This window comes from Spermophilus citellus (genome assembly GCF_964194105.1).
Source record: "Spermophilus citellus genome assembly, chromosome: 2".
Taxonomy (NCBI): Eukaryota; Metazoa; Chordata; class Mammalia; order Rodentia; family Sciuridae; genus Spermophilus; species Spermophilus citellus.
Window position 1 is genome coordinate 157,687,044 of NC_138183.1, and position 11,859 is coordinate 157,698,902.

Here is an 11,859-nt window from a genome sequence, read left to right on the forward strand (position 1 = left end):
AAAATTAGATTTTTATCAAACTCTTCAGGTACATGTCTATTGATAAAGGGTAGAGTTGTAACATTTTCATTTGTGATTCATTTCTCACATTTTCTAATCTCATTCTTCTATTCAAATCAGGAAATTATGGCAAGAGGGTAAGTACCTTCTATAAGTTTATTTAGGTAGTTAGTAGCAGAGCTGTTTTAGTCAGCTTTTTTACTGCTATGACAAAAAGACCTGTCCAGAACAATTATAGAGGAGGGAAAACTTTATTTGAGGGCTCAGATTTCAGAAGTCCATAGAAGGCTGACTCCATTCCTTAGGGCTCCAGGTGAGGCAGAACATCCTGGTCATGGCGGAGGAGTGTGGCAAGGGAAATAGGTCGACTTACGTAAAAATCAAGCAGCAAAGAGAGAGAGAACCCCCCCCCCCCTCACTGGCCAGATTCAAATATATACCCCATGGCCATTACCCAAATGAACCACTTCCTCTAGCCACCTGCCTCCATTCACCACTCAATTAATCCCACTAAGGATTAATTCACTGATTAGGGCTAGGCTGTAACCCAATCATTTCTCCTCCAAACCTTCTTGCATTGTCTTGTATATGAGCTTCCAGGGGGCATCTCACATCCAAATCCTAACAAGAGCCAAATTTTAAACCCAGATCTTTTACATCTAAGCCCAACGATTTCCCTTACCCACATACAAGTCTTCTTATTACATAAAGCAAAGTATTCTCTTTGGACCTCGATGGCCCCTGAGCCAGCTCTACCTGGCTTTTCTATGCCCCTGCCTCTAGGTCTCCATTCTCTTCTTCATCTTTCATTCAACAACAAAAGACCTTTTTCACGGACCCTTTATTCTGTCCAGCCACTATAATGAATGCTTCATAAAGCCAAAATTCCCCAGCAATGATCTCTACCAACTGCTCCTATTCCCATCTCTACTAATTCCCAGTTAACCTGACAGAGTAGCACAGCACATGTTCAATGGCTACCACTGACTATTCCCTTAAACATTTTCAAAAGTGATTTCTCAACATCTCCACCAGCAACACTCTCTTTTGCCTAGCATTTATGATTTTAATATAATCTGCCCCCAATACCCAGCATTTAATTGATAGAAATTCTTTAGCCAGACCCATCTCTTTCTATGGGCAAACAGGTCTTCCTTAGCCTGAAGGTCCAGATTAGGATTTCCCTCCTCTACACCTTTTTCAGACATTAAACCAACCAAGGTCATGCATCATGTAATTTCTGCCTCGCTAACTATGTCTCACAATTGTTGTCTGCCTTCTTCATTTAGGCCCTTATTCGTATAGAATCTTTCATGATTTCTTAGCTGTTGAAACAGTGTTTTCTCCCCATCTGAAAGGTTCTGCAAGACCAGTACAGTGTTCTTAAATTTACTTCGTTTTACCCATCAGTGTGAAGCTCAGAACTTTACACATCATATTCACCTTTATAAGAAGAATTTCAAATAAAATCTTTGTTCAAGATGAACTTTTTAACTAGATACCTATGGAGTACCTGTTTACCTGCTTTACAAATGTGATTTCATTCAAGTTCACCAAACCCACAATGGAACGTGGGGGCCACAGAAGGGAAAGCTGACCCAGGAGCTCACCAGCTTGCCAAATGTCAGTATGGTTCTTCCAGACCTGTCGGACTCCAATGCCTTGGATGTCATTCCTCCAGCAGGTCACACCCTTGCTTAGGTCAGACTCAAGTTAGTTCAGAGGCCACAGGAACAAGCATTTGTTGGCATGTTTTTGATGCTAGATGTTATTCAAGTTGCCCTGACTTTAGAAAAGGATGAAAGACAGCCAACTAATGTCAGTTATGGTCCCAGCCCCACCTACCAGTGTCACTTCACCTTTCTCAGCCTGTTTCCACTTCAAGACCTAACAATATTGGGCCTAATAGAATCTTCTCCTAATCTCAGATCATTTCTCTCTAAGAAACCCCACCCTGTTCCCCAAACCAAACTGCACACATTCGGCTCCCGGCTGTTCACTGCATGAATCACCCCTTCTTCCTGCTCCATCTAGTGAAGGCAAACTCATCCCCCAGACCCAGCTCACCGGAGTCCCAAGCAGAATTAACTGCTTCCTTCCTTGTGATCCAATAGCATTTAAGCCATTCTATAAGTATGTCTCTCTCCCCACCTGGAAAGCTCTAGAGGCATGGACTTTATAATCTGAAACCCAACACTATTCTTGAAACTATTCAACTTTCTCAAGACTTCTAGAAGGTTTTTTGAATGAAAGAATTTAGGAACGCTTGCTGTCATTCAATGTTTGTTGAATTAAGTAGTCAATCATGACTTAAAACAGGAATACCATCCTCAGCACCACATACAAAGATGTTGTGTCCGCCGAAAACTGAAAAATAAATATTAAAATTCTCTCTCTCTCTCTCTCTTAAAAAAAAACAAACAGGAATACCATCTGTCCTTCCTATTTGACACAGTGGTTTAAATGCCGCCTCCTCCCCTCCCTCCCCAACCCAATCAAAAGTAAATTTCCCCCTCACAAACTCTCAGGGCACACTGTACCCTTCCTTAGATTTGAGACTATGTACTTATAAATGTGTATGTTACTTGTTGAATATTTGTTTTTCTCCCTACTATTAGACTACAAGTTCCATGAAAACATGGATGATGGATGCTAATACCTAAACCAAAATATCCATTCTCCTCTCTAATATCTTATGCCTTTAGTTGGCAAAACCACTTCCTGCCCAACCAGTGGGGTACTGTGTCTGACTCATTTGAATAATAATAGCAATTATTCTATTTTATTCCAGTTAGTCATTTGCAAAATATCAGCAGTGAGACACAGCAGAACACCTCAGATCTCACTTAGGATTTTCTGAAAAACAAAGGTCAAAAAGCTTCTTTTAAAAAGTAACTTTGAGACTACAGTAAACAAAGACGAATGGGGGGAGAGAAACGGAGAGAGAAGGGAAAGCACATGGAAATAGTAGGAGACCTTCAATGATACATAAAATTATAAGAGGTTATGAGGGGCAAGGGGGAGGGAAAAAAAGGGAGAGAATTGAACAACAGCAGGGGAGGTAGAGAGGGAAGATGGGAGGGGAGGGGAGGGGAGGGGGGATAGTAGGGGATAGGAAAGGTAGCAGAATACAACAGTCACTAATATGGCATTATGTAAAATGTGAATATGTAACAGATGTGATTCTGCAATCTGTATTTGGGGTGAAAATGGGAGTTCAAAACACAATTTGAGTCAAATGTATGAAAGATGATATATCATGAGCTATGTAATGCTTTAAATAATCAATAAAAAAAAATTTTTAAAAAAAGTAACTTTGATTTCCATATACGATTATGATCTCCCAAGCATTACACAATTATTATGAGGCACAGGCTTAACAAACTGGAACAATTTGCCTATATGTATATGGATCAAGAAAAATATTTAGACATAGTGCTCTTATTTTAGAATGATTTTTAAAAGGCTATTATGATTTTTAAAAGGGTATTCTTCCTCTCTAATAAACAATAGCTTACATGCCTTGAAGTCCTGTAAGCTCAAAGCAAGTTGATCTAAGACCAAAGCACAGTGCCTTAGCAGGGCTAGGCCTCCTCAGGGTCCTGAATTGCGCAGGCTCCTTCCAAGGCTCTGGAGAAGGAAACCTGGCAATGTGCTCTTGTGATCCTGTTGTTTTCTTTTTTTTTTTTAATTAATTTATTTTTTTTATTGATTATTTAAAGTATTACATAGCTCATGATATATCATCTTTCATACATTTGACTCAAATTATGTTTTGAACTCCCATTTTCACCCCAAATACAGATTGCAGAATCACATCTGTTACATATTCACATTTTTACATAATGCCATATTAGTGACTGTTGTATTCTGCTACCTTTCCTATCCCCTACTATCCCCCCTCCCCTCCCCTCCCCTCCCATCTTCCCTCTCTACCTCCCCTGCTGTTGTTCAATTGTTTTCTATGTTTTTGTCCAAGCAAGAGAGTTTCATGTTTTCCTTAAAGAGGGTCCTCAAAATTGTATGCACTCCAGGCCCTATAAATTTAGATCTATCCTTTTACTACTGGCTCTCAATCTTATAATCAAACCACTTTTCCCTGTAAAGTATTTACAGCCAACATGACAGTGCAGGCACATTTAGTAAACACTTTTTTTAAAATGTGGTATTAATCACTGAATAAATCATGTCTCATAATACCCTTTTAAAAATCATTCTAAAATAAGAGCACTATGTCTAAATATTTTTCTTGATCCATATATATCCTTCTTCCTAATAAACAGTAGCTTACATGCACTGAAGTCCTGTGAGCTCAAAAATACTCCCAATTAGGCATTACTGATCTTCCCATTGCACAGAAGAGGAAACTGAAACTTGGAGAATAACTTGTCCAGGATGAGGGGTAGAGCTGGGGCTTCATTCTAGGACTGTATGCCTCTCCTAATCTCCAGGCTTGTCTATTCCCAGGGTTCCCTGACAGCAGAAATTATGTCATCTCACTCCTTTGTAACTCCCCACAGAGCTGATGATTAAAAGCTGGCACTCAATAAACATATGTGATCAACTATTTAAGAGAATATCTAATGTTGTAACACAATCTCTAACAGTGTGACATTACTATGAATATTCCTAAATGATAAGGTAATCAGATACCAAAAGAAGAGATTGATATGTAACAAAAGGCTTTTTATGCATTATCTCAGGAATGACACACAACAGAAAAAGGGGAACCCAGATGTTGCTGGGTTTGTGGCTACAAATCAAAAATACTCAGAGTACATAATGAAACACAGGTTATACAGAAGGCTTCTGAGCTATATCTGCCATGCAATCTTTGAATGCAAGAAAGTATTACATGTAGGTGGAAGGAAAAGGATACATATCGGGTTCATTAAAACTTTCTCTTTTGCAAAAACACATATATAGGTAGATTCTTTGGGGCAGGGCTTTTTTAGTTTCTGCTTGCTCAGAAGCTAAATTAATACTGCAGGCAGGGAAAGTGTGTCCACCTAACTGAAAATCAGTTAACTCAGTGGCCCAAGAGTGTTTTAAGTATAATGTATTGAGACTGCCAGAAAGGCTGCCATTTGGCACCCAGACCAACATCAAAAGGTAATGTTCCTAATGAGCATCTGCATCGAGGGACGGTATTTCAACAACATGAAATGAAAGGCATAATGGCACCACTGCCAACGCCAGATAATTTACATCCCTTTACATCAGCAAATGGTTTGAAGGTTTGGCACCAGGAATCAATAACATAAGGGGCCAAGGGTGACAGGACTATGACCTTCAGATTAACTTCCACATTCCAATGTCCTACAGTAGTAAACATATCTACTCAGATTATTGAAAACAATTCTACTAAAATGGTTTAAATATTAAAAAGCCTGGACCCTTCCAGAAAATGAATCATTAAGCAAAGAGGCCTTTGGTCATTTCACCCTCCCTAGGGGGCTGCCTCTTGAAATATTGCTGTCAGACTTGTTGAACAAGTTAAGAAACATATACAATTCTCAGCTGAATTTTGCTCAGAATTCTTCCTTTTAACCAAAGGTATATCTCAATTTTAGTCTTTTTGCTTCAAAGCTCAAATAACTATTATTTTATACAGCCAAATGACCAGTGTTTCCAATCTTATTTAATTTGTTACCCAGTTTGAAGATAAGCAAAAATTGATTTGTAATTTGCAGCTATTTCTTCTTCTAAAAGTTCCAGGCATTCCTTTGTCTATATATTTGCTAATTTGAAGAATTATTATTTGTAGAACTTACACTAAAATATTTATCTTGACACCATGAAACTTCTAAAATTTCACCTTTCAAAAGCACAGAAGAGCCCCTTTTAAATGTTTTTGTCTCCTCTGTTCCCAGTAGACAGATGGGGACAGGTGTAGCCCCTGCCCTCCCCTCCCTGCCAATTGGTTCTGGTCTCCATCACCACAAACCCAAGATCATCAGGGGAAGTTCTAACTGTTCTTTAGCAACAGGTAGTCAATCACTCATTTTACAGGAAGTCAGGAAGGATTGTAAAATACCTTTGGAGGTCTGCCAGTGGCATTGAAGCTACTTTCAGCCTGGAGAGTGGCCACAGTCTTTAACACTGATGATGTAAATATGGGGAATTCATCAAACTAATACTAAAGAGAGGTTTGACTGTCTTTTAAAATTAAGTGGTTGCACCAGAAATCCCAAAGTCCATTTTTCAAGTAATGTGAAATTTATAAAATGCTATCTAGAATTTAAGAAACAGAGTTCTGGGGCTAACAAAATCCTCTGTCATGTCTAAAGATCAGTTTTTAAATGACAAAATGGTGATATTTATTTATATTTTATTTTTTAGTTGTAGACTTTATTTCATTTTTATGTGGTGCTAAGGATCAAACCCAGTACCTCACGTGTGCTAGGCCAGCACTCTACCATTGAGCCACAACCCCAGACCTACATATTAAGACATTGTTCCCTATGACCATAAAAATACAGATACAGACTCTTTACATTAAATTACATGCTATCTATCTAAGGAATTTAATTAATGATAAAGGGTTCCAAAGAGAAAAGCTATGCAAACTCTTGGGATGTGGGGGCTCCCTGTGACTTACTGCTTCCTCTGCTTGCTTTCTGCCTGAGGTAAACCCCCACATCCCTTGCAAATAACACACCACACCATGTTTTTTTTTTTTTATATGAGCTTTCTTTGTGTGTGTGTGTCAATTACTCCCTTAATCCTTGAACTATCAAGCTCAAGGAACCAGTTACCAATTAAATCAACAAACTCCAAGGCTAATTAATTGGCATAAGAACAAATGGAGGAAGTTCCATCACTGCAAGAAAGATAGGTCTTGTCATTTTGTTCTATTCCAATGTTATTTTTTTTTTTAGGTCCCAGTAAAGGTATTCAGAAAAATAGTCATCAAGTGCAATCATTTGAGGAGAGAGGAAGGGAGTACCAAAAGTATTAGACTAACAAAAACTGCTAGGCACAGTGGTGCACACCTGAAATCCCAGCAACTTGGGAGGCTTAGGCAGGAGAATCACAAGTTCAAGGCCAGCCTCAGCAACTTAACAAGGAAGGTCCAAAGCATTTTGATGATACCCTAAGCAGTAACCATCTCAAAAAAAAATAAAAATGAAAAGGGGGCTGGGGACTTATCTCACTGGTAAAATGCCCCTGGGTTCAATCTTCAGAAAACAAAAAGAAAAAAAAAGTACATTAATGAAACCTTAGCCAGAATTCTGTAGTATCTTCTTTGTAGTGGGAACAGTAAATAAAACTTGAGTAAATGAGTAAATGACAGGCCACCCCTCTACAATGTCTGTTTTTTAATCCCCATTTTAAAACTCTGTTGTGTTTTAAATGGATTCCAAACTAATTTCAATATTTTAAAATATGCCAATATTTATCTTAAGAATATAATGTTTAGGAATTTTTTTTTTTGGATTTTGGATAGAATTGTTACAGTTTTGTCATTGTTATGTTCTGTTCAAAGAAATACATTAAATCTACTAAAAAATGCAACTCTCAGTAACTACTCCCAGCAAACTTTGCTGAAATTCATCTTAATTAATTTAACAAAGGATATTAAATGTACTTTATATGTACATCACCTTTCATAATGTAGCAAAGGTGCTCTTTGTTCTTACTCTGGTGCTATCTTGTTTTTTTTTTTTTCTTTTAAAGTCCTATCCATTCCTTGACTTTTGCAGGTTAAACTGGCATATTGTAAAATTACCAAGTAATCATGTGACTCAGCCATTCCAGGTTATTCAAGCAAACAATTTTTCCACACAACATCCAAAAGTGCTGCTATAATAGACACAAATTTACTATATAATTCCACATCCTTTCACTTTATTCCCAAGCAGCAGAAGATATTAAACATGAGAAACAGTTACCTGACTCATTTGGTGTACTGAGGTTAGTACACCTTGTATCTAAATTGTCATATGCATAGACAATCACGATTGTCTCTGGAGATGCTACAGCATTTGAGGACAAATAAGAAAAAGAATATACTTGTGTGTGTGTGTGTGTGCATGTGTGTGTGTTATATTGTTTTCATTTTCATCCTGACTCTTTGACTTGAATTTTCTGGATTATTTTAAACTATGGTAGAAACAATACTCCAATGGAAAATCATTTCTCTTCATAAAACCAACCATTCAACTTCTTTCTTTTGTTAAGCAGCCCCCTACGTTTTTTACATTCTGCCTTCTTCTCATCCACATGGTCCAGGAAAGAGAACGTTTTCATTCCAGGGAACATTGGTTAGAATGCCACCCTTGCCTGAGCATCCACCAACATCCCGAGGTGGATTCCCTGGGCGTATACTAGCCGCCTGTAACTCCCATGGGATCTAAATACTGAGGGTTACACCCATCTCGCTGATGAAGACGATGGTCCCGCGATCCCCCAAAAGGCGCACTGAAGATCAGGTCTCCATTGTCACGTTCCCACCCAGAGGGGAGGAGATCTCAAAAACACACACCTCCCCATCTACACCCCACCCCACCTGGAGAGGTCTGGTCATAGAGACCCACCGGCGTAAAGAGTAGGGCAAGCCCCTGGAGGCCCCAGCCAGGTGGCCACAGGGACCCAGCCCAAGCTCCCAGCCAAGGCTCGGCCCGGCCCCGCCCCGCCCCGCCCCGCCCCGCCCTGCCCCTAGCCTCGCCTCCTGTCTAGCCCCCGGCCCGCGACTAGTAGGTCAGCGCACGCGCGTCGGTGAGCCTGGCCACAGCTCCTAGTCGGCTCCCTGCGGACCTCCCAGGCGTAGCGCTGGGGCCAGGACACCACCGCGAGAGGGTGTGAGCTGGCGGGAGCGCGAGGATGTTCCAAGTCGACGTAAAAGAGGCGAGAGTGGGTGCGCACCGGCGTACGGGACTAAGAGACTGCCCGGTGACCACCCAGTCTCCATTTTATTTCCTCAGAAATTGTCGGGCAGGCGGGGCACGGCCTCAGGGCGGGGTCTCTCCCGGCCGGGGGCTAGCGAGACCGTTAGGCTGGAACACCGGAGACGGTCCTGGCAGTTCAGGCCGCCACCCGCGCCGCAATAAAAGCCTCTCGCTGCTTCCCGCCCAGCCAGCCTAGCTCTGATTGGTCGCCATGGGAGGGACCCGAGTTGGCTGGAGGCGGCGGCCGCCGCTGCTCCGGTGCCGCCTGCGGCGGGGGACGCTGGGTGCTCCCCGGCCCGCCCCGCGCGCTTCTCCACCGGGGCTCTGCCCTCCAGGGCAGGTACAGCGGCACCTGGCAGCGGTGTTTGCGAAGCACTGCCCCCGCCGCCCGGCTTTCCGCCGGCGCTTTCCAGCACACGTTCCTCACCGACTGTCCGCCCAACCCACCCAACCCTCTGCGGCCCCAGCTCCTGTTCTTCGTCCCCTCCCGTTTGTCAGCGCCAAAGCGCAAATCCTTGGGTGGGGTGGGGAAGCAGCTGGACTGGAGGGTGGGCACGCACAGAAGAATTTTGCAGGGAGGCCGAGATGGAAATAGTCAAAATGAAATGCGCCTCCCTCCCGGCTGCTTAGGTTCTCTGGGCGGCGGCACAGCCCCCGCTACCCGCGGCAACGTCCCTACAGTCTTCCTCCCAGCTCCCTATTGTTCGCACTTTGCCAGGATCAGGAACCTCGCCCAAAGAAAGGAGACTGGGGCGAGGTGTTTCGGGCGGCTACCTGCCATTCTTCTCTGGCACCGTGCAAAACTGGGTTCGCGGTGCGTGTAAAGGCACACGCGCGCACACACACATCAGGCAGTCCAGATCACGCCCTCCTCGCCCTCCGCCCCTCTGCACTTCCTCCTGTCAAAACGCGGCGCTCGACCCTCCCATCCCTCCGTGCTCCCGGCCGAGGGCAGGCTTTGCAACTAACCAGCAATTTGGCAAATGAAAAACTAACGTCATATGGACGGGGGTGCAACAACGGCCACACAGCCCTGCGATTCTGCCCATTTCGCCCCATTTTACAAACCGTTATTCGGCCCAGGGAGGTGGGGCGAAGACGGCGAGTCCCACTTTATTACACCCGGGGAAATAACGATTAGGGGTGACTGTCCCGGCCTTATTGTTCACTCTTCCTGGAGCCGGGGCTGACAAGCCCCTTCCTCGCGGAATGCGAGGCTGTGCGGAGGCACCACCCGAACCGCGGCATCGCCCGCCCCGCTGCCCGCCTTCAGGGACGGAGCGCTGCCCATCGCCAGAGCGGCCGCAGTGTCCCCGGGAGCCGACCAGCCCTCTCCTATCGCCGCCCGCACACAAAGTGGGAAGGACGGACGCGCAGGAGGGGCACGGAGCGCTCGCGGCGCGGGGAAGCAGCCCCGGTCCAGCGCAACCCGGGAGGGCGCGGGGTTCGGCTGGGCAGCAAGGGCGACACACTCCTTTCTCAGCTCAACGAAAATGACCCGTCTTAGCGTTCCACATAAAGCCACCCCAAATAACAGTGTTCCTCATGGGAGGCGTAGGTGGAAGAGACAATTAGCAAATCAGATTGAGAATTAACAACAAAAAAAATGTACCTGCAGTTCCCAGGAAAAACAAAGTCCAGATGAGATCCTTAGTTTGCAGCATTGTAATCTGCTGGCTGGGAGTGATGTTCTTGCCGCGATAAATTCTGTGGCCCCCCCTTGCAGCGAGTGTGGACGGCGGCAGAGCAACAGACCTCGGGGTAGACAATTGCCAGGCTGAGTATGATTATTTTTGCAGAATTGTTTCCTGCCAGCGGCTGCCGAGCTGCGTTCACGCGCTGATCGGAGAATGAGTGACAGTCCCAGCCTCAGCACACTCGCAACTCAGAGATCCTTGCGCTGGCCCGGGTTCGCTTTGATGGAACTGGGGATGGGAGCGGGGGGCGGGGGGCGGGGGTGAGAACCTCACTGTGTCCTTCCACCACGCCGGCCACAAATAGTGCTGAACATCAAGGAGGTAAAAGAGACAGGGGAGGCAGATGCAGCCGCCTGCAAAACGCGGCCTGGAGCTACCGAGGGAGCCGGGCTCTTTCACATGCAGTCTCTCTGGCAGAACTGGGATTTCTTCTTTTCACACTTTCCCTTCATGCTTTCACGGTCTCTCTTGCCACCTTGTCTTTCTTAATCAGGATTTTGGATATTTTAATAACTAGTAAAAATAAAAACAAAATCTTGGATGATTTGGTTAGATTTTTCAAAGTTGTGGAATCCCTCCATTAGATCCTAAGAGCCTTGCAACACAGGACTACTTTTTTTCCCCCAAGTGAAGAAAATTAGAAATTTGAAGAGGGATGTGGTTACTCTTGCTGGATTTTTTTTTTTTATTGTTTGTTTGTTTTATGCTGGCTTTGAAGTTTCCTCTTCCACAGAGAGGCAACACAAGACCAGGCAGCAGCTCCCAGGGGAAGGAGGTGGAAAGCAACTTAAGTAGAAGAAAATGCAGATGTTTAAAAGAAATTTCTAGAAATAATCTGAAGAAAACCTTTTTCTTGTTTACCAATACTGAAATCTGTGGTCTTATTTTTAAAACAGACAAGACTTTTATGTAGGTATTATGACCTATACCTTTTTTGTAGGTATTATAGGAGCAACCTTAAATAATATTTTCCTTCATCAGGACACAACATCGATTCTTAAGGATATTAATGTAGAATATTACTGAGATACAAGCACAAAGACTTCAATTAATCCTTCAGCTGTGTTTTAAAAAAGAAGGGGTGAGGGTGAAAAAAAACAGGTCTCAGCACCTGAGCAAGGCTTGCATGTAAGAGGAGGATGTCCAGAGTGGGATTGCCCTGTAGCTCTGCCCAGTGAAACCCTCTGATCCAGGAAGATGTCATGGGCCAGCATCACCAAGCACTGCCATTCTGTTTAAAGAGCAGGCTCCCTATTGCTGTTGCACATTTT

The 11,859-nt window shown here is 43.7% G+C and overlaps 1 protein-coding gene across 20 annotated transcripts in view; it reads right to left on the reverse strand.

The window, feature by feature from the left end:
• Window positions 1–10,857, reverse strand: part of NCAM1 (neural cell adhesion molecule 1) — a 294,651-nt gene extending 283,794 nt beyond the window's left edge. For 3 of the 20 annotated variants that reach the window (XM_081281561.1, XM_081281562.1, XM_081281560.1), the window contains exon 1: window positions 10,504–10,849. In XM_081281561.1, coding sequence (XP_081137687.1) covers window positions 10,504–10,555 — 52 coding nt within the window. In that variant the 5' untranslated portion in view covers window positions 10,556–10,849. Of the gene's footprint in view, window positions 1–10,503 lie in introns of all 20 variants that reach the window. The other 17 variants (XM_081281564.1, XM_081281563.1, XM_081281566.1 and 14 more) reach the window with 10 other exon arrangements.
• Between the last annotated feature and the right edge of the window lie 1,002 nt (window positions 10,858–11,859).